This window comes from Ambystoma mexicanum, chromosome 2p (assembly GCF_040938575.1).
Source record: "Ambystoma mexicanum isolate Mex_15411 chromosome 2p, UKY_AmexF1_1, whole genome shotgun sequence".
NCBI classification, from domain to species: domain Eukaryota; kingdom Metazoa; phylum Chordata; class Amphibia; order Caudata; family Ambystomatidae; genus Ambystoma; species Ambystoma mexicanum.
The window spans coordinates 707193408-707217726 of NC_090923.1; the positions used below are offsets into that span (position 1 = coordinate 707193408).

Genomic DNA, 24319 nt, shown 5'->3' on the forward strand with positions numbered 1-24319 from the left:
GTAATCCATAGCTCGGCACAAAACCTCATCTCTGTGAAGTTGCTCAATTGATTTCTCCCTAGGAATAACCTCCAACACCACTGCAACCACATCCAATTCTTCATCTTGAACCCCTTCACGATTCTTCAATGGTAGTCTTGAAAGAAAATCATCCAATTTGTTCATAACCCCAGGCACATAGTTGACATCAAAGTGATAATCCTGCAACCTTATACTAAACCACGCAAGTCTAGGCATCGCTTTGCACATGCCCCTCATCATCTCCACTACAGGCTTGTGATCAGTGCAAATAGTAAATCTGTTACCCCACAAATCCTTTGGAAGTAGTTCACTCACCAAACACACCTACAACTCTATTTCTATTACCTGCTCTCCACCTCTGTCATGGCAGATCACCCTATCATGCCCATCCACCAGACCGCCCTCAACCCAATCCCGCTGGCATCTACTGTGAGTTTGGTCTTCCTCCCAGCTGCAAATCCTGCAAGATTCAAGGTATCAAACAAGCTACTCTTTATAAGCTCTGCAGCCCTCTCACATTCATTACTCTACTCAAACTTGTTTTCTTTCTTAAGCAACTTCCTCAAAGGCTCCGTCAAGCTAGCTAAATCTCGTACAAATGTACTGTAATATTCACATAGTCATAGGAAAGACCTAAGCTTATCCTTGTTCTTGAGATCTGGCACACTCTTAATGGCCTCTATAGCATCAACATTTGGCTTATAACCCTTGCCACTCACCATGCGACCCAAATATTAAACGTTTGTCTCCTTAGCCGCTTAAGCGCTAAGGACGAGTATGGTTGTTCTTTTTGCATAGACTTGATTAAAGCTTAGCATTTAAGAGGTTAAACCTGCACTTTTTTTTCCGCCTTGAAACTCTTATCACTAAACCTGTGAAATGCTTTCATCATGTTCAATCTCTCCTTTCCCAAACACAATAATATCATCTTGGTAAACCAGAGGTGCCTTCAATCCTTTCAGCACTTGAGTCATCTCTCTCTGAAATATTGCAGCCGCAGATGCCAGGATAAAGGGAATTCTCTTGTAGTGGTACATTCCAAAGGGTGTGATAAAAGCAGTCAATTCCCAACAGTGAGATTGATCAGGTGATAAGCGTTTTATAAGTCCAACGTGGTGAACACATCTGCTCCTTCAATAAAATTCAGCATCTCCGAAATTATCAGTAGAGGAAACTTGTCCACTGGAATGTTCTTATTTAGGTCCCTCAGGTCCACACAAATCCTTAGTTTCCCATTCTCTTGATAACTACTACAATGGAGCTTACCCACTGTGAGGATTCTAGTTTCTCAATGATCCCTTTACCTTCCAGCCTGTCAAGTCCTTTTTCCACTTTCTCTATTAAGGCAAAGAGAATGGGCCTGGGTCTGTTGTGCACAACTGGAACTGCCTGAAGCCTAACTTCTCATGAAATACGTCAGACTTGTTTTTCTACTTCTCCACAGCCACCATTTTTGCTTGCCGTGGTTCCTTCTTCCTTTCCACTTTTCACAAGTAAAACTCATAGGGATCCGGTCTAATCATCAACACTGCCTGATCTCTCCATCCTAATACATTAACACTCTTTTAAGCTATGTACACTTTTATCTCTGCACAACAGTCCTTAAACTTAACCATGCTCTTGATTCATCCAACAATATGGATTCTTGATCCCTCAAACCCTGCAAGGTTCTTTATGTTCCGGACAGTGAATGTTGGCCATGAGCCGTTGGAATTTTAGCTTCTTACACATTTTGTGAGTTATTATACTTAAGGGGAACAGCTATCAACCATTACGCTCAATTTCCAAATTCCAATCATTATATCACATCTGGGACACTTTAACTCTCGATTGCCTGGTTCGTGAACCACCACGACTCACTCTTTTTCAGAATCTGTCTCATCCTGCACCAAGGATAACTTCTTCTTAAGTCTACAAACCACAGCAAAGTGTCCTTTCATCTTGTATATGGCACATGTTTTCACTAGTGCAGGGCAATTCTTCCAATTAGCATAGTAACCGACTTTACCACACTTAAAACACATATCCTTTCCTCTGTTCTCATACTTGCACAGAACTTTCTTCACTCCTTTCTTCAACTTCTGGTGCTCACGTTCTTTTGGTTTTGTGTTCCTCTCACTTACCCCTGCATCGTCACCTTCAGTACCTTCCTTTTTACTCCTTACCACACTCACTTGAGGCTGTTCTTCTGCATCTTTCTCACGTTGACCTCCAATTTGTGCCTGTTGTGCCTCCTTCTTCTTGCTCTTGATCTCCTTTGCACAAAGATGAGTGTGCTCAACCTTTTTCGCTATGACCAATGCTTCTGACAATGATGGGTTTCCCACCATCCACAACTGATCTTGGATCACTGAGTCATTCGTGTGGATGATTATTTTATCTCTGATAAGTTCCTCCATTGTGAATACTACCCCAAAGTGACATGTTTGAGTCAGCTTCTTAAGAGCTGAGACATATCCCTCTACAGTCTCATCTTCATTATGGATCCTCGTACAGAAATTAAAACTATTTATGGCAACATGTATTTCAGGTACATAATATTTGTCCAATTGCCTCTAAGCACGCTTATGTTTATCGATCCCCTGCTTCATCACCTATCAACTCCGGCAATTCCCCATACTTGTGCTGTCGTTCCGGCCCCAAAGTGTGCAACAGAAGCCACTTTCTTTTTTGTTCAGTTAATCCTTCTTGTTCAACTGTTTTCAGATAATTCCTCCAGTACTCTTTCCATTCTGGTCATAATATGGCTGGCCGTTCAGGATTTTGTAGTAAACACTTAGTCGGGTGTACAGTAATCCCCTGCATGTTCCAATAGAATATAAGACAAGGTATAGGTCCAATAAAACAATGCTCCCTTTTTCCTTTTTATTTTATATTTTTCAACGTGGCAGTACTGTGACAAAAATGATACAAAAATAATCAGAGCAACTAATGCAGGTCACCGCTGCTGCAAGCTCTCACAGATAGGCCTCTGTGCTCCGGAGTGTCTTGTGTGTCGGGCGTGTTGGATCTGATTTCTCACTTTTCCTGCTGGCTCCGATTTGCTACTGCAACTAGAGGCTTTCTGCTCCTAAGAGGACTAATTGCTCTGCCCTGCCCTACTCAGTGACTTGGAGCTCCATTAATGATACCTGACACCCAAAAGACCCGGGAAACGGCAAGTTAGTGCGTGCGTTCGTGCACCGGAGTGTGTGGGAGTGTATTGTGCGTCGCGCGTGTTGTATCTAATTTCTTACTTTACCTGCTGACTCCGGCCTGCTACTGCAACTAGATGCTTTCTGCCTCTGAGAGGATTGATTGCTCTGCCCTGCCCTACTCTGTGACGTGGTGCTCCATTAATGATACCTGACACCCACAAGACCTGTGGCATTCAAGCTCTGGAGTGTGTGGGAATGTCTTGTGTGTCGGGGGTGTTGGATCTGATTTCTCACTTTTCCAGCTGGCTCTGACCTGCTCGTGCATCTAGAGGCTTTCTTCTCCTAAGAGAACTGATTGCTCGGCCCTGCCCTACTCGGTGACTTGGTGCTCCATTAACGATACCTGACACCCACAGTGCGTGCGTCGTGTTCCGGAGTGTGTGAGAGTGTCTTGTGCGTCAGGCGTGTTGGATCTGATTTCTCACTTTTCCTACTACCTCCGACCTGCTACTGCAGCTAGAGGCTTTCTGCTCCTGAGAGGATTGATTGCTCTGCCCTGCCCTTCTAAGTGACTTGGTGCTCCATTAACGATACCCGACACCCACACGACCCGGGAAACGGTGCGTTAGGGCGCGCATTCGTGCTCCGGAGTGTGTGGGAGTGTCTTGTGTCTGGTGTGATGGTGGCCAGGACCTTTTAGGTAAGTATGTGCATAGCCTAAATCTGCCCTGTCTTGCTGATCCATCACTTGAATATGCGTAAAGCAACACTACGCAGTGCTAAAAGACGCTTAACTGGAGGCGGGAAAAAATCTGACTCTCTGGAAAACGCAGCTATCACTATCAGTGGCATAACCACACAAGATCCATGTGCAAAGCCTCAATCACTCATTACAAGTTTTTCTGACACTAATAAACCAATGCCCAATCGGAAACCACCTATAAGAAATGAAAAAATCTCATTGAATCATTATTCATCCGACACAATAGATAACAATAACTCTTTTCTAAAATTGGTAGTCGGATTGCATAGAGCTTCCTTGTAGGCTGAGAGTGAGCTACCACTGAATGATGTTGGTGTGGATATGTTGGATCTACTTTTATCTTACTCTCTGGACCTTACTGCCCTGGTCTCCATATCTGACGACTCATACACCTCCATTACGAATTCTTCAGATGAGGAGGAAGACCATACAAAAGAGGTCCGTTGGCCGCATCTCGCAGACACAGGAAACACCAGTACCCAAAAGCTAGAAGGCATACTGTTTCGCGATTGGAAAGAAAGTCTTCTTAAAGGTCCAACAATGAGTGTCCATAACACCCAGAGCTAGGGCAATAGATTATTTGTTCTCAATGTCTTACTCAAAGTAAATCTCTGATGGAATGATGTGTCCTGGTGGATTCCAGACAAGCAGGGATTCATGGATCCCATTTGGAGCAAACAGATAGGTATACATTGTGTTGAAAAGCCTATAGCTTTACCCGTGGAGTGGATGGGACGTCCTTGGGTGGAGAAACTATAAAATGGAACATAACAGAACTCAGAATGCAAATTACCCAACATCAAGAAACCTTGTATTTCGACATTATAAGGGTATCTAATTTTCCCTTATATTAGGGAAACTTTGGTTGGCCCGTCACAACCCGTTTATCAATTGGACGGCTCATACCTTGTTTCTTGTCTCAGAAAATGGTACCTTCTTTTGTCAAGATACTTCTTTCCAACCTCAAATCCATGCTCAGGACCAAACACCTTCAGTGATTTGGAATATAAGCTACTGTGCACAATGCCACACAAATACAATGCATATAAACAGGTGTTTTTGAAAGAAACATATAAGTCTGCCATAGATCTGCTGCCCAACACCACCCCTTCAGCCGTATGTTTATTCTCCTTCCTTTGGAAAAGATGGCCTTGAAAGAATATCTACATGAAAATCTGGAAAACGGCTTGATTTGTGAATCTACTTCCTCTGCAGGGGCATCTTTGCTCTTTGTGTCAAAATGACACCTCATAATTAAGACCATGGATAGATTACATGGGACTGAATTGTATTTGTCTAAAAGATAAATATCTGTTGCCATTATACCGGACATACTAGAAGCTGTGCAAGGAGCGAAGGTTTTCACCAAATTAGACCTACGGCGAACCACCGGCAAACAGACCAGAAAATGACACTCCTCTGAGGAAAAAAGGCTAAGTACACCTCTTGCAAGAATAACAAGGTTTTATTTCACAATGAAAGAAAATTGCATGTCAGTTGGGGCATTCTCTCCATACTGCCATGGAGCGCACTGGTTAGTTTGAGGTAAAACACTTCATTTTAAGGGCATTTATCGTCACACATGGGGCAAGCAATATACAGTACTAATTCCCCAAGCTCATTTGCCCTCCCCTATACACAAACCACCTGCAAAATATGGGATGGCAAGTGATTGTCATTGTTACTTTTGAGTCAATCCCCTTCCACGTGGCCTCTGGTCTTGTTACTGTTGGGTCACAGAGATGTGATTAGATCCCTAATTGAGAATAATGTTCTCTCCACAAACAACTCACATGATGTGCACCTGGTAATTGTACATGAGCCCAGTGGATAGTCTTGAGGTCAAATTAGCCATCTGAATTTTGAGGTGCTTCTTTGTATCCCAGACATGCGGGCGCCCCCACCATGCCTCCCAGGCACTGACCTACATTTGTTATCCTCGCCCTGTGTACCTTGTAATACAAATAACAAGACATCCTGCTCTGTGCTCCCCCGCTTGGCAGTTGCCCCCTCCCTGGACCTTTATCTGGGCTCTGCCCGGACCACACTAATCAATCACATAGTGAGGAATTTAGGAGTTCTAATGGTGGGCATCAGGTAGTTCAAATAGAGTGACCAGTATTGTGGGAGCACTGAGGCCTTAAATCTGAACATGGCTGTTTTTGCAGCACAAGATCTCTGCGCTGGCTCCAGGAGATCGTCCATCAGGGGCAGGTGTAGCAAAGCTTGTTTGTTCATATGCCTCCCTGTTACTATATAATGTGGCAATAAATGGAGATCCTTACAGGGCTGCATAATCATGCTAAAAAGGGCCCAGGACAAACAATGGACCCAATTCTTCTTGAGGGTAACACACTTTAGAAGGCCATTCATTCATTTGTTCGACTATGCTGTTGGCCTTGGGATGATAAATGGAACACAACTTGTGCTTTATGCTTAATAGAGTTGTAATTTCTTTGAACAACTCATTGAAGAAGTGGGTGCCGTTATCCAACCTCAATACTTCGCACACTCCCCATCAGGGAAATACTTCTCATACAAGGACTTTGGCAGCGCTCTTGGCATCTGGATGCAACCCAGTGGGAGAAGGGACACACAACTTTTATTAAGTATCTGAATGTTTTGCAGCATTCTCCCATGTCAGCGTAGTCTATACGAAGCTTGTGCAATGGCCCAGTAGGGCGAGGCAAGGTACCTCGTAATGTCTGCAGTGTTTGCCCCGTGTTATAACTCAGACAGATGGTGCAATTAGATATGAAGACATTCAGTAATTCCTGCTTGTTCGGCATGTACCAGTCCTTCTGTATGTCAGCGGCAATGTGCTGCTTTGACACATGAGAAGGAAAGTGTAGATGCTCGAATGCAATTATCACCAATTCATGGGGTATCACCACTTTACCTGTAGCCCCCTGCCTCCACATTAGGTCAGTTGGAGATTGAACACAGCCTCTTCTAACCCACAGCACCTTTTCCTCTGGTGGGGCCCTGCCTTGCAATTCAATTATTTCACTTAAGGACCAGGACATGTATGGAGCTGGTAGCTGTACGTGCATGTTTGCAAATTCGGGGTACTCTGGAATCTCTGGTATTGGAAGATATGCAGCGTACTTCGCTGCTGTGTCTGCTGCAGCATTTCCGAGAGAAATATTGTCTGTCTTATTGGTATGGGTGGCGCATTTCACCACTGCTACTGGAGTGGGCCTTGATAGGGTGTGATTAACCTGTCTAGTAATGCTGCATTTTGTACAGGGGACCCATCTGCTTTTCTAAACCACCTCCTTTTCCATCGTGCTAGCCCAGAATGCACCATAGCGGTGACGTATGCCGAGTCAGAGCAGATAGTTACTCAGCACCCCTGTGACGCTTCCAATGCTTCAATGAAGGCAATACGTTTGGCTGCTTGGGCTGAATAGTGCATCGGTAACCTTTTTTCACTAGTGTTTCATACTCCCCATCCATTAGGTGGACCACCGCCGCCCCTGTGTGCCTTCTACCTCCTGCCTGGTCAATAGTTGATGTCCCATCAATGAAAAATACTACCCCCTCATCAAAGGCATAATCTTGTGCCTTCTGCGTGTCGTTGCCTGGTCTTCATATGTGGCGCAGTCATGGATGTCATCGTCATCAGTAACATTCTCTGTCAGAAATGTGGCTGGGTTCACAGTTTTGCACCGTGCTATATGGATGTTGGGGCATGACAAAATAACCTCGTAGACGGATGCTCGCTCTGTAGTCACTGTGAATGTTTATCTCTCTAAAATGGCAAATTCTGCATGCTCGACTTACATCACTGAACACCCCATCGTAATATTTGCTGACTTCTCTATGGCAAATGCTGCAGCCGTGAGTGCTTGTTCACATGCAAATTGTCCTGGCATTACAGAGTCTAGCATGTCACTATAATAGGCCAAAGGCTTATGGCCCATCGTGTTCTTTTGTGTCAGTACAGCTGTCATCATCTGTCCATCAGAATGTGAAAATAGGTCAATATCTTGTGTGTAGTCGGGTGTGGCTAAGAAAGGGGCCGTAGCAATCACATCTTTCAAGTCTTGGAAGCTAGTGAGCATGTCCTCCGCCAATGTGAGTGTGCTTTTTGTTTTCTGCGCATCTGTGAGTGCTTGTAACAATGGTTCTGTGTAAGTTGTATAGTCGAAGATCCATGCCCTGCAGTAATTACACAACCCCACACATACCCTTTACCATCACTGGCCATTGTGTACTGCATACTGCTACAGCGCATTCTGATGTTATTTTCTTCCCATGAATAGAAATAAGCTGCCCCAGGTATAGCACCTACTGCTGACAATACTGTAGCTATGCTTTGTCTACTTTGTACCCTTTGTCAGCTATTAGTTGCAATAAGGTGAAAAAATCAGCTCTGCATTGCTGCTCATCCACATGCTGGATAATGGTACCAGGCACATGTATAGTCTCCAAGTCTGCATGTAGCACTCTGTTAAAAATTCTGGGAGGCACACAGTACCCCGCAGCAATCTTGTATGTTGGAACTGCCTACATCCATGCATAAACGCTGTGAGGTATTGGGAATCAGAGTGCAATGGGAATGAAAAGAATGTGTTTTTCAGGTCAATGACAGTCAAATGCATTGCTGTTGTGGGTATATTGCATAGTATCATCGCAGGGTTGAGAACCACTGGAAACTCTGCTTGTACTATGTTATTTAGTGGGCACAAATCCTTACTCTTTCTCCAACTGGATCCTTTTGCTTTTTTAATAGGGTATATGTCCGTGTTAAAGGGAGAGTTGGAGGGTATATTAATGCCTTGATATAAAATAGCATTTATGGTGTCATTTATCCCTTCTTCCGCCTCCTTGGACAGTGGATACTGCTTTACTCAGGGCAACACTGCGCCTGGCTTAAGGGTGATGTGTATTGGAGCCATTCTGCGCAAGAGCCCTACGTCATGGGGGTTGGTCGTCCACAGAATGTCAGGGACCTGTGCCAGATCTTCTTGCATGAATAATGGGATGGTTCCTGCTACAAACATGGGGGACTGGGACATGGCGGTACTGTATCATTATCTCACAGGGAACACAAAGAGCTAACACTATCACTCCCTCATCGACCTTGTCTCGAACAGGTCAAAATCAGTCAGCTCCATTAGTGGCTTAATGGGATTAGTGTACAATACAGTAGGCCACTGCCCACCCTCTGTATCCACCCCATCAGGACAATTCTCTTCTTTGACACCACCACTCCCTCAATGTCTAACATAAGAATCATCCCTGGAACATGTTCTTAGGGCACAGCATTATGAGAAGCAGCAGCTATAAAATATACATTATGTTGCACGGTTTATCATATGTGGCACAAAAACCAATTCCCCATGGGGGAGGCAATCGGCTTTGCCTGATGATACGAACCTGGGAGAAGGATTTTCCGTCTCAGTACACAATTGCCAGCACGCATCAAGCGTAAAGGTCATGTGCTTGAATTTACGAGCATGACACTATTCTCGGAGCAAGTTCCCATTCTCGGGTGGCACGTTCCAACGCGGGATCATGTGACAAAATGCATGATCACATGCTTCAGCAGTGCTATTTTAACCCCCAGGGCGACTAACATGGTGTTGCCGAGCGTTTCTGTCTGTCGGAGTTCACTTCCAGATGCGTTACTGGCGGCCGCGAGTGGAATACAATCTTCTGTGTGTTTCAGGTAAGTGCAATTGCACTGCGCGTTCTTTTCCAGGGTCTGACTGTTACTAAGGGAAGTTTATTTACCCTTCGATTACCCAACGCTCAGGGATAATATATACTGCCATAGAAATTTGGGGGCTTTATTTCCTTTATAACTCCCACAGGTTAATTTCAATTGGTGCTGTGAGCTGTTAGAAACCGTTAGTTTGTACTAGGGAAGGTTTATTAACCAGTGTGACTAGAATGTGTCTAAACTTCTGCCTATTAAATTGCCTGTTTTACCATTTAGGCACGTTTAACATCTGTGAAGCCTATTTCGGACCCTCGTGGTAACCAGTATACCCACCCTCGTTTTTGTGCCACCAATTGGACACACGTGGTAAGAATTGTTAGTTTATAACTCGGAATTGAGATGGCGGGTTCTAACCTGGTGATGTTGATTTGTTTATATATTCATTAACATTTCACAGGCTGGAGTAGTTCGGGTGCGTAGCAATCCTGTGTGCAGGAACCTTCCCTGGGACGTTGTCAATTAGTTCACACAAGTGGACCCAGTTATAAATGAAAGGGAGTTATGAACAGCCTTCCTTTGTCTCTGCGAAGGTTAGTCAATCTTTATCATCTCTTCCTCCTTTCCCCTTTCAGCATCTTGTGGTTTAGGTGCTAACTCAAGAATTTCTAGTGCCAAATAGGGACTGTCACCACGCTCCCCGGTAACATCATATACCAGCACAATCCTAGCTGGTCAAATTACAATTGTTCATATTGGGAGATGCAATAAGTATGCGGCCTGCGATTTCTGGACACCCCTTAACCATTCGGTTGAGTCATAGAAATTTAACTTTGAGCCGGAGATATTCTACTTTTTGTGCCCAAACCTTCCAAATAAGATTATTTATTTACTTGGTATCGGTTCTGTCCATGACCTGGTTCCATTTTGACTTTGAGACATCAATTCATGATGGTAGCACTTTTTTCTGTCTGACACCTAAGGTCCACCCTGGAGAATTCCACTCGGGTTGAGAGCAGGCTGTTGTTTGTGTCTATTAATTGATCTTTTTAATGAAGTTATATATGTTTTTTGAATTGGAGTTTATATATTGTTTCAGGTCATCACCAAAGTAAAGGGAATTCATGAATTTATGTTTCCCTTTCCCTTTTTTAGAATGTAAACGTTTTACTCCTGTTGAAGACGTCACTATAATAAAGTACATACGTCAAAACCGGTAGAGTGTAAATTGAGATGAGGTCGTGGCAGAGACTTCTGGGACCCATCTCAACTTTTTGGGCCACTGATACTAGGCATTGTGGCTTCACAGATTGATTGAACATTCTTTCTATAAACTTTTCTGATGAATTATATGTCATGAATCTTTTTATAGATTTTATATTGTACACCCATTGGTGTTTGGTATGAGTGGATTGTTGGATGGATGCATGTGGATGAATGCTTGGACGATTGAATAGGATGAATTTTTATTATTTAGATGTGTTCTTAAAAAAGTTGTTTCCTGCTATGTAAATTGTTGTTACACGCGCAGATTAAATCATGATTTGTTTCATACATTAAAAGTGTATCAGGTTTAATAAAAATCCTTGATACCAAACCTTTGAATTGTATCCTCTGGATGTCTTTCTGCGATTAATTTAGGGCACAGCAGGCCTGAAGATAAAGTCATAGGAATTTTCCAGCACTCATTTCTCACGCAGGGGATTGCGTTTAACAACACTGGGACCCCGTAGATGAACATATCAGGATGTATTGGAACCCCTCATGCAGCCATTTCACTCCCTGAGGCATGGATGATTACCATACCCCTTATGTGACACATGCCTGAGGTCAAACACACCACCCGATGATCGAGATAGCCATGTTCAGCTTAACAAGCACATCCTGTCCTAACAAGTTGTTGGAAGAGGTTTCTGAAAACAGCAAGGGGGCTTACATTGTCTTTACCCCACCTTTCACTGCCCCAGAAAAGCCACTTGACAACAGAAAATGGCCCTCCATAATGCATTATTTAGTGACACCTGAATACACCATGAAAATGAAAGGTCTGTTGCCTATTTCCATGCCCATCAAGGGTTCCTCTTCTGGGTCAGCAGTGACTGACAGGACTGGGCATGCAAGAGCTTTCTGTGGGCTGTCCTAATCTGGAAAGTTGTTCGTCCCGGGGAAGATGAAATGATTCCCACCTAGCACATTCGCTCCCTAATTATGTATAACAGGACCATTGGGAACCGAATTACTGTTAGCTATTTGAGGAGTTGTGGGACAGTTTGGGCAACATATGCCACTTGGCTGCTGGGGACTGGCGCTTGCAGGTGCAGGAACTGCAGAGGTGGGGCTACCTGTGCTGATGGTTGTGGGGTACTGTACAGACCTGTGGCTGGGCCTTGGGCATAGGACAATTGATAGGGGCTGGCATACCTGGAGCATACATGGGCATCTGATTATACCCCCACTGAACCTGCTTCTGCATTCCTGCAAGAAATGTCCCATCTTCCCACATGTCCAACACTGCCCCCATATTTACCCCTCCTTGGCCCCAACCCTCCAAATGCTCCTCTTCCCCCTCTCTGCCCCGGAAATTCCCTGATGGTATCCTCCCTGGTGCCACCCTTGATACTGTGATTGAAACCCACCGGTTCATTCGTATCCTCCGGCCCATGCAGGGGCTTTTCTCATGTCTGCCTGTATCGCCCTGGTCTCTGTCTGTGCCTCTTGCAGTGCTGCCGCTACCGCCCCTCCACTGATATCTCTGCTACCTTCTGTTATGCCAGTGTTGCTTCCTTCATTTGAAGTCATTGGGCTGTTTCCTTCTCTTTATCTTTCAACCGTTTACAGTGATGTATAATTATAGAGTGTATTTCCGCCCACCCCTTCGCTTCTATCCCCGCAATCTTATCAAGGGCTTTCTGTACCTCTTTGGGAAGCCCCTTCTTGACCACAAAAATGGAAGAACAGAATCGATCAATCCCAGGACTCTCCCCTCTCGGCCATCCACATCTCTTGAGTCTGTCAAATATACTGGGCAGCGTCTTCATCATCTCCCATCTTGTGCTCCGTGATGGACTGGAGATCAGGTGTCTTTGGGAAGGCATGGTGTAAAGCTGCCCATACTTGTGCCCTAATGTCATTAAAGTGGGCCCGTCATTATTGTTATTTCCCAGTCACACACCTGGTACCTTGCTTTCACCTATATGTCACCTATCTGTCTTTTCAAATTACCCACAGCCAAAGTGACACCTGCCGTTTGTTTTTCCAACACGCAGATCCATTTCCCCACCCCAGCAGTGAGAGACAGCAGTGTCTATATTCAATTATTTTTATCCATGTGCGGCCACAGAATATACTGAGCCCTTCCCAGTCCTTCATACAATAAGGGGAACTGGGACCCCATCACCTTCTTTATCCTTTGCTTCTCTGCCAGTTTACCCTTTGCCACTGCTACATGCTGAAACCGATTCCTTAGCTTGGATCCCCAGAAATCTCCACCCAGGGAGATATCGTGGGCGGACCTTCCCCTTCTCCTGCTTCTTCTACTCTATCTCATTCCTCCTCTCCTACGTGCCCTCCTCTCTTATCCTTGGACCTTACTGACCAATAATCCAAACTTCGTGCTCGGGTCTTCCTGTCCCAGTATCATCCTTTTCTATGTGGCAACCAATGTTATTGGATTGGGAAGGTTCTGGTATTGGGTCACAGAATACTGAGGGGCTGTGGTAGGGGAGGGACGTATGTAGGATTAGTGTTCCCTGATGCTGCCCTATTAAGGTAGCATCCTAACAGTGGCTTTAGGGGTCCCAATGACATTTGCTTGGTGGCTTCTAGTGATACTGGGTCAAGGGATTCTGTGCTGGATAGGGATGTGGGGCTGCATACCATTGGGGGCCATGGTAATGCCATCACCTACTCTGTTGGTAATTCCCCCAAATTCTCTACCATCTTCCACAACTCTAACACTTCTTTTCTATTTTTCAATGTCCATGTATTTAGAGGCCAAGAACATATGCATGTGGTCCAAGACCTCATTGTTATTCATCCCCTGCTCAGGCCACAAACAGCCCCCCTTTGTCTCATCCACCCACTGATTGTGGTGCTTCAATATTTTCTCTTTATACAATGGTAAGGCAGAACAGATATACTCTAGCGGGGTAGAGGGTGCCATTTTGAGCACTGTCCTCCTTTTGTTATCACTTGTTTTGCATAAAATACTCTTATCTGTGGTGAGAACCAGCGTCAACTCGATTCTCTTGTTGCCCCAACTCTGTCAATCTCTGCCTAGTAACCCCTCCATCATCCCCCACCAAGCTCCCTCTCAATACCATCACTGGTTACCCCTTACCCACCCAGTCACTTGTTCTCTTAATCAACATTCATACCACTCCACAACCCTCAATATCTCACGCCACTCACCACCACTCTCACCTCACACAATTCCACCAAAATTCTACACCACCAACCTGGACCCACCTTGGTCCACACCGATACAATATAAAACCATAGCAATAAAAAGAAACTACTACGTTTTGGTCCACCTCCCCCCTTCATATAGGGTGGGGAGATCCCAGGCCCTCTCAATATACAGAGCATCTACCTCTTTTCCTTTACTTCCTTAAAGATGCAGCGCTGCCTTCTTCCCTAACACGGAAAGACTCCCGTTACTCCATACTCTTCATTACTCCATATAATATAAAATATAAAATGACCGCCACATGGTCTTTCCACTACCTCTCTCCCACCTCAATTGCCATGTCACCAAACCCGTTCACACTCCCTAATGCTCACGTCTAACCCCCATGCCCCTCCCCATGTTGTTCTCTCCCACAAAAGGTGCCCTTACATCTGTGTGTTCACCCGACCCCCACTGTCACAGGTCCCATCAATGGCCTGCACAATCTGGGAGCAGCGCCCCACTCCAAAGAACCTCTCCAGGTTCTGCACAAGAGAACAGGTTGCTGCAGGTGGGCATGGCCCCCCTGGATGTGTGGCCAGGGATCCTCTGTCTCTGCGGAAAATCGGGGAACATGTCAGGGTCACCAAATACTGTAGGGCACAATTCCACAAAAATACAATACAAATCAATAGGTGTTTCTGAAAGAAAAACCTAAGTTACTTCCTCTACATCGCCCAGATGACTGCCCCATAGGTCTGCTACCCAATACCACTGTGCCCTTCAGCCGTATGTTTATGCCCCATCCTTTGTAAAAAATGACCTTGAAACAATATCTTCATAAAAATCTGGAAAACGGCTTGATTCACGATTCCACATCCTCTGCAGGGGGGTTTTTGTTCTTTGTGTCAAAAAAGACACTTCAGAATTAAGCATGTGCATAGATTACAGGGGGGACTCAGTCGTATATGTCTAAAAGATAAATATCTGTTGCCATTGCCATACTTGAAACTGTGCAAGGAGCAATGGCTTTCACCAATTTAGACCTACAAGGTGTGGGGTGGACCATCTGCATCCAGGCCAAAAAATAGCACCTCTCTGAGGAAAGAGTCTAGGTGCACTGCTTGCAGGGATAACAAGGTTTTATCTCACAGCATATCAGTAGGGGCATTCTCTCCAGACTGCCATGGAGCATACTGATTAATTTGAGGTAAAACACTTCATTTTAAGAGCAGTTATGTCCACACATGATGCAAGCAATATACAGTACTATTTCCCCAAGCTCTTTGACCCTCCACTATATACATACCACACGCTCCATACGGGATGCCAAGTGATTGGTGATTGTTACTTTTCAGTCAATCCCCTTCCATTTAGCCTCTTATCACAGCGGAGCAAAGGTTTCAGTGGAGACACATAGGAGCAAAATTACAGTGGGACAGGTAGGATAAACATGGAATCGTACCATAATGTTGCCACGATTGTGGCGACATTACTAAAATTGTGCCTGAGCACAGTACAAAAATCTTGACCCCCATTACTGTGCACAAGCAGAGCAGGAGTTGCAGGGGTGTCCCCCATTCTCTTTGGACGCAGTAACGGGGGTCGCGGGTTGCAGGGGTGTCCCCTGCTTACCCTTATGGTGAGCCGAGATAAGATTAAAAAAACAATAAAAAAAAGAAAAGGACCCTGCAGCGTCAATGTGTAATGAGTCATGGACTGAAGAAAGACAGCAATGATAAAACCATTGATGTAACATGTGAACAATTTACATATATACATTAGTCACATGTTGTGACATTTTCAGGAGGAAAAGGCTTGGATCAGCTTGTGATGTGCAGTGATGGGATGGAGATGTCCCTTCCTCGGCTAATAGGCTGAGCTTAGGTTTGGTCTTAAACTGATGGGGTGGCTTTAATGTACAGTTCTCTGGTGCAGTGAGAACTAGTCCACAGTGCAAGGGTTGTATGGCCTCATGTTTCAGCTCTTGCGATACCAAAAGACTGGCCAATAAGGTGGGGGATGCACGTGCAACCTGGGAGTTAGTTCAGACAGGACTAGGGATAAACATTGCAGCAGAGATTGCAAAAATAGCAAAATAAGGTTACTAGTCAAGCACCACCAAGTAATGATCATTTATTCATCAGTCGGTCTGCTTGGGTGCTACAAGGTCCTCAGCTACAGTTAGCCTCGACACAAAAGGCAAGAGGTGTATGGCCTTGGTGTTCCGTGTCACATGACCACTAACATTGGCCAATCAGGTGATGGTGGATGTGCGGTGCAACATGGGAGGTGTTTCGAAAGCAATCAAGTAGGACTAAATAAGGGACCATTGTTCTCTGGATCTACCATAGTAGGGCTAACCTGAAGACACATGTCCTCAGGTGAGAAGTGAGTGCAGCAATCACTGGTTGGTATTGACCTGGTAGAGGTTTTGTGCCTAGCAAAATCAGGTTACCCATCAAGTATCACCAAATGATGGTCCTTTGTTCATTGATGGGACTGCCCTGACACTGAAATATCTTCATGCATGCAATTAGGTCCTAGCAAGATTTGAGACAAGACTTGTTTTATTATTCCCTATCAGTTTGGCAGAAACATTTGTCAAAACCATTTCACTCCATCACAAAAATGTTTATACAGTATGAATTGGTGCAAAACCTATTTGCTCCATACCGTATTACACATGCAGTAACCCTGGTGTAAAGTACATTTGTTCATTTTTTCTAGCACCATTGCAACTGTTATATAATGTTAGCTCATGGAAGATCATTCCCTTCAAAAGATTCTGATGACTGGAAACTGTACTTGTTAAACGGGACTCAACATTGACTTCCAGAGTTCCACAATGCCATTCCTTAGACAGGCATCCAGGACGAGGGAGGCCAGCTGCAATTACCAAAGTGGAAATCAGAGTCGTCCAGGCTGTAGAGCAGGGGTCTTCAACCTGCGGCACTCTAAATGTTTTGGACTACAACTCCATGATTCCTCCTCATTGACTATGCTGACTAAGGCTGTTGAGGTTTGTAGTCCAAAACATCTGTAGGGCCAAAGTTTTCAGACCACTGCTACAGAGTGCCAGGAAGCTTTGTATAACCAAGACTGGTATCCCAGAGACTGGCCTCATTGAGGAGTCAACAAGAAGACGCTGCATGCATGGATGGAATTTGATGTCCTAGGTGAAAATGCCCAACTTGACATCTCTCACCCTCATTCACAATCCTCAAATCACTATCCCTAAAGGAGCACGTGTGGAGAGGCAGCCATGAAGGCTCTCTATAAATCTAATCCAGGACTTTGTTTCCTCTGTCTTTCGTTCAATTAGTTTTTTTTCTCTCTACTTGGTTTTTTCTACTTTTCTCTCTTTCCATCTTTTTACAACACAGCTACACACTGATACTGAATTAACAATTGTTTTATAGATGTACAGATGGCTCTTGGTCAGATTTTTGGCCAATCATGCTGTACATGGGTGCTCCTAAAATATTTAAAACTGGTTTCAGGTTGTTTATTCATCTACACTAGTCACCTTAATCTGTAATTGAAGGGGCATAGCTAATCTGCATTTAAAGCATCCTTTAAACTCCAAATACAATCACTTCTGACCCTTGGTCACTTTTATCTAGCTCTGTTGCAGCTAATAGTTGAACCACCGACCTTGGTGTGGTGAAGCAGCAAAAGGCCGCATTACGAGTTTGGAGAAGATTCTGTGGTAAAACCACTGAATTACCACTATAATCGATTATGGTTACCACCACTCAGTGCTGTGGGTTTACGACAGGATTGTGAGTGGTTGAATTTGGCGGAATCAGCATGAGCAGCAATTCAACCGCAGTCACTCTGCCTATTTTTGGCCTTTGTGTGGTAAATCATCCACTTCAGAGTCAGACTTGGAAGTCGGCAGTACAGTAAAAATTATGTTAATTCTGTTACCGACAGAAAAATGGCAGAACTGAATTACGATCACTTCTTTGACTGCACCACCCAACTCGAATTAAGGGCCAATGTCTGGAGGATTACCACTTCAAAAATCTGTGTGAACTTAATCAGCAGACAGGATTTTGGTTTGTTGTGGCTAGCTTGAAGGTGAATTTCAGGTTTCAACTGAAATTTCACAAATAGCTGGCTATGCCAGTCTATGCAATCTGCAACATGCAGTATTAAGTATTTAGGTTTCAATGGGGGACTGACAAATGGAATCTATTTTTATAAATTACATTATTTAGATTTCATGGAAAAACATAACTAAAAAAATAACTAGAAATGCCTAGCTAGCAGTTTTGATAAAGGGGTTTTATTAATATTCATTACAATAAATATATGTTTCTGAAGGGCTTGCTGCTGCTTGAACTACTAGGAACTCACCTTTCTAACTGTTTTATGTAGTTACTAGGTGTGATCGCTATGTTTTCCTGGAAAACACACCATGGGCCTCATTACGAGTCCGGCGTTAACCGAAGCGGTAAAACCGCCTGGTTAACGCCGGACTCGTATTACCATTCCGCCTCCGTGATTCCCGGAATTACCGGGGCATTACAACCCCGGTTTTCCGGGAATCACGGAGGCGGAATGGTGTAAATCCCCATTCCCATTGAGTCTTATGGGACTCGATGGAAATGGGGATCATGGAAACACCTGCAGCATCTCGTTATGCTGCCGGTTTTTCCTCGTCCGCCTGCAGGCGGGCGGTGTTAAACCCGCCAGGTCAGACCTGGCGGGAACATCACCTCCCGCCTGCAGGGGTCGGACTCAGGCGGTCCGGAAACAACAGTGGCAGCGGATTTACCGCCACCGTTATTTCCGGACCGCCTGGGTCGTAATGAGGCCCCATGTCACAAATGTTCATTTGTGCTCACCTCAGAGGAGTAGAGAGGAAAGACTCTGCCGGAATTAAAATATGCAACTAGAAGTCGGAAGCCATATACATTCTCTCTCCTGTTCTCCAATTTGGCAACTCAAGGAATTTTGACATTGCATCATATTCAGTTATTACAAATCCATATATAAGTGTAAGTGGTAAGTCCTAGATATGCATTTGTCCATCCTAAAGATTTTCGGAAAAGTGCATACTTTTAAAAGTACCAATGTAACCTGAGCTAAAGGAGATTGATCCAATATCTTTAATTTTCGAAACTTTCTTCTATTTGATATATTATTATTTTTCTAATACTTTAGTCACACATATTATTAACCTAATTTCAGACAAAGGGCCTCATTACGGGGTCGGTGATAAAAAAAAAAAAAAAAATAGTAGGCGGCAGGCTACCACCAATCCCATAACACCGTTTCTGCTGCCTGACACCCCGGTGCCACCAGGATATCATAGGCAGCGGAATGTTTATTTCCCATTCCCACGGACTAGGACTCTGTGGGAATGGGAAACCTGAAACACGGGAACTGTAAGTTACGGTGCCGGTGCTACAGTGAAAAGCCTGCCGGTAGGGGCCTGTACTCCCAGTAGGTCAGGCCTGCCGGGAGTTACATGCCCCTACCGGCAAACTCTTAGTTTGGCGGTACGGAAAGGGTGACCGTACTTTGCTACCGGTACCCTTATTTCCAGACTGCCAAACTTGTAATGAGGCCCAAAGTTCTATTAAGTAAGTGCAGAATATTCCCTTTGAAAAAAGGTGATCAGTTTTGACCCCCAATAGAGAATTGTGGTCAGCCTTTCATCCAGGACCCTGGCTAAGGTTGAAGAGGATGTTCTGAAGTTTGGTCTTTCCTATCTCGCTAAATTTGAATGGATTACATTGAAATCTGCATTCATCTATACAAGGTATTTGATAAAATAAAATTAAAGAAACATTTTGCTAGACAGCCATTTACAGATCGAGAGACAGATTGTTCAAATCCTGATATGTTCAGTCCATGGTCCAGTGGGAGATTGACACTACTACAACATGGATAGTTTGGTTAATGGACACCAACCTCTAGTAGATATATGTGGCACACATTAGTCGTTGGGAGTGGTACCAAATTTCCCATAAACAGTCATCTCAAGAAAGCATCTAAAAAATCTTCCTGGTTTTGAACAATTTGGTCAATTTACTATGTGTGAAAAATGTGTTATTAATTACCTTGATACCCTTTATCTCAAAGAAAATGCCTCACATATTTACACCAACTGCAGAGAAAAGTTTTCAGATTATGACCTGGGGTAGAGAGACAACTACAAGATAAGGAGTGTTATATAAAATAGATAACTATCCAGCTAAATGCCTTTTAATGCACTTCAAAAACATATTAGTTGATGGTCTTAACATGCAACTCTTAACCAAATATTCATTTGAATACATATGGAATCCACATCCAATTTTGCCTTCATTATATGAGCTTCCGGATATTCTCAAGCTAAGGATACCACCTCCTGGGAGACCAATTATCTCATGCATTGCTATATATCTTCTGTCATAAAAAGGTCAAACTTATCGAAAGAGCCTAAAGATGAAGGCTGTGAGGTCATTGCGTTTTAATGGTATACGAATAGTTATTGTCTTATATGGATCTACGTTGAAATACTGAATCCCAAAAGCTTGAGCTACAAAATTGCAAAGCTGACTTGTTCGTATTTTGTAACTCAAGCTTTTGTGATTTTGGTTGTTTGTCCCTCCAGCTGCGCATTTAATGTATGCGGGGGACACCCCTGCAGCCCATAATACTGTTTAGCGTGGCAGGGCTCCTCTAGCAGTACCCAATTATTAGCAGCGTACACTTGGGTCCCTCAGAAACTCCCAGCCACAAGAACGGAAGACTCAACCATGGGGAAAAGTTACTGTTGTTTATTAGCAAATAAACATAATAGTGATCAAACAAGAAAAACAAGTTTCATCTAGAGCCCTCAGCTTCTAACCATGTGTCACCCAGTCTTATCCTGGTGTGACATCAAAAATTCAGGTTCCCTACCAGAAACCTATCAGACATCTACATTTTTGAGTTTGGGTAAGTTATATATAAAGTATTTATAGGTTACTTTCATAATTGGTTCGCCGCATCCAGTAGGTCCTCCTAGGACCACCTCCACTAGCACCCATCTAAAGGGTTGCAGGGTCACCGAAAGACCATTGGCCCTTGCAACAAAGTATATCCCCATGAGAATGGTGAATTTGGATTGGACAGAATGTGTCCTCCCAGCCCTGACACCCTAGACAGTTCACAGACCGAATGTACCTCTTCAAGGCAATGAGACAGAAGATGGAGGTGGAAAGCGTTCTCTAATGTTGCTTTTCAGTCAGTTAATGAATCGTGGGCAACACTTGTATCATCTCTCTGGTTCTCTGGGAACAGTTTTCTCCATCTGGGTCACCTGTGTCGAGACCACGAATTGAAGCCTTCTTGTCAATAATTATGAGCATTTTAGCCTGAATTTCTGCAGGTGGCTCACTATGTCAGTAGCTGGAATGTTCCTGCTTCCATTTTGTCCTTGGCTGGGTGTCCTGTTTCTGCTCACCTTGAGCTGCAGCGACCATGTCAGCTTGTCTGTGCAGTCAGAATCTGCCTCTCCTTTCTTGTTCGTTTAAGAGGTCTATAATCTCTATATTATTCCTTATGGCTTCTCCATGTTAGCAGCAGTCAAGTATGTGCAAGCTAGATGTATGAATTTGTTGCATCTTGCGGTTTCAGCTTTGGCAAAATATATAAACATAGAGATATGTATGTGTGTTAGTCCTCTGCCTAAGTGGTTCATAAGCATGTGCTTCGTGCCTATATGTAATAAACTAGTGCAGGTCTGTGTAGCTTCATGAATAGACGAATATGTGCTTCATGTAGAAGCACTGCTACGTTGTGATGTCAGTGATGACATCATTGGTTTTTGATTTCCCAGTCAGTTGACCTGATCAATTCATGTCAATTCCTTATCATCCAAATCATCCATTGGGTATGGTCTGAATGGTTGTCTAAGAGAATATCACTTTTCACACTTGCAGTTGATGATTGATGTAATGGGCCTAAGAGTGAGGCACATTTATTGTTTAGCTGTCTACATGTAGTGAGTCGTGCGGGGGTCTTGAGGGTCAGATTTGGCCCCTCATCTACAATACCGTAATAGCGGAGCTGGGACACCCCTGTCACCCCTGCTTCCCTTGTGCAGTATTATGGGCTTCCGTCTTTCCTACCATGCTGAATGCACACCAAAGGCGCATATTTTACCTGGTTTTTATAGTGTTAATCATGTTGTATGCTATTAATTATCGCTGTGTGTACTTGTGTTGAAAGGCTCTTCAGTCTAAAAGTATGAATACATGAATCAATCAATTAATTGTATATTAATAGTTTGTATGAAAAGGCAACAGAATATACTGAAGTGTCTTTGAAGCTAATGGTTAGCAATTTCCTTTTATATTTTAGGGATAAACACATGTTTTTCAAGTTATGGAAGGCTGGAGACATGACAATGAAATAATTCTGTTGTCTTTTGAGTTTGTATCTATGTACACCTCAATAAAAAACTATATTCTCTCACTGGCCTTATCTATTTCTTGGTAGAATTATCACCACATATCAGCACTTTGTAAAGTTTATTTGGAATGTTTTTGAATTCATTTTGAACAATAATGTCTTCATGTATAAAGTGTGTACCATAAATAACTCAGGTATATGGCAGTGGGGGCTAGGTTTTCCCCTCCCATGAAAATCTTACTATGGACTGTTTTGAGGCACATGTTATGTCTCGCTTGTGCTTCAAAACATGTATTAGTAAGAATCATCTGTGTTATAGGTATATAGATAACAACTGCATGCTAGGAGTGATCACCCCATATCTACAATAAAAACAATCCAATATGGAGAAATGATTAGGGTGAGATGCAATTGCTCTCAAGAGAGCATATTTAAAAACATGGCACTAAAATTGTTCAAACTTCAAAATCACAAAGACACCCAATGAGAATGATGGTAAACCTTCCTACCAGCTGGGTACATTCATAATTCTAAAAAAGGAAGGACAACATTGTCTTAAGTTAATATTCACGTTGTGTAGAAATTACAATAATGAATAAGTTAATAAAATGGTGTTCAAAATTATATAATTGCACAAAAAACACACAATAAATGCTACAATGTAGATAGACACGTTACATATTCAAACGAGTACCACTGCATAATTCATAGTTGGTATGTCATCACTTATATACAAACATGACTTATGTGAACAATACATTGCGACACAGCATGAGTTTGCAACAACAAACAATACATACTAGAAACAAACAAAAAGAAAGATATCTCATTATAATGGTTTCTGAAACAATGTACTTAAGATGTCATGCTTGTTATGTAAGAGCCTATAATGGAGAGTAAGCTATAAGGCTAAAGCTTCAATGGTCCTTGTTCATGGTTCCACCTGTAACCAACATGTTTCTGTCTATACTGCTCCATGTGCTGGACATTCTTCAGGGGTTGAGCTTATAATAGCATACATTTTGTATGCACTTACAATGACAGTATCTACTAGATTGTCAATATTTACATTGCACTGACTTGGATGGTTTTGATAAAGTAAAGCAATAATTATCAAATTCTTACCACATCTTATGCAGTTTGATAAAGCAATTATATATAAGAAGGAAATGTTGCTAATAAGTAAAGGGATCTTGAAAACAATAACAATTGTAAATAATGTATCAAAGTAAATGTATTTGCTGAAGCTTTAGACCACAAAAAGAAATGCATTGTATTGATAAAGTCTGCAAAAATGTTTCTTTTTAGTATTAAATGCTCTTTCTCACACCTGTGTACTGATTGCTTTGAAGTTTTTGATTAGAAAAAATAAATAATTTTAAATGGTCAGCACTCTTGCAAGATATATTCTTTCAACAGCTCAAACTGTCAACTACTAATCAACTTCGAATATTGAATAAATGTAGAAATAATAATGTACTTCCCCTTCCCCTTGAACCTTGACATTGTTTTGTTATCAGTACTAAACCATCCTGAATCAAAGTATCAACAACACATTCAGCCTCCCAAAAAAGTGTCATTGCAATCACTCCTGGGACAATGTTTCAGTCCCAAACACTTGGTGAAATTGACAAAACCGGAATAATTTCTATAGTTTCTTACACTGGTCACAATATTTTAAGTTACTGTCTCTTACCTGTACAAATGTTTTATACAGTGCATGTGGTTTAATCTTCCTCAAGGTGCCAAAGAATGGCAGAGGGGCAGGTCCTGGGGGAAGACTGCGTCTCTTTTGATGAACCTTTCCCCAAGAAAGAAAAATGAATCCAAGGATGGTGCAAAGAATTAAGGTGGTTGTTGAGGCTAAATCCATCCCTTCCCTCAACAGCAGGCTGAAATACCTGAAAAAGGCACAGAACAATGTCTTGATCCTTGTACAGAAAAAA

The 24319-nt window shown here is 43.1% G+C and overlaps 1 protein-coding gene across 3 annotated transcripts in view; it reads right to left on the reverse strand.

The window, feature by feature from the left end:
- The window catches only part of LOC138566695 (cytochrome P450 2C20-like), a 454294-nt gene that overhangs the window by 278910 nt on the left and 151065 nt on the right, over positions 1–24319 (reverse strand). For all 3 annotated transcript variants that reach the window (XM_069644280.1, XM_069644281.1, XM_069644278.1), the window contains one exon: positions 24070–24274. In XM_069644280.1, the coding sequence (XP_069500381.1) occupies positions 24070–24246 (177 nt within the window). In that variant the 5' untranslated portion in view covers positions 24247–24274. The remainder of the gene's footprint in view (positions 1–24069; positions 24275–24319) is intronic.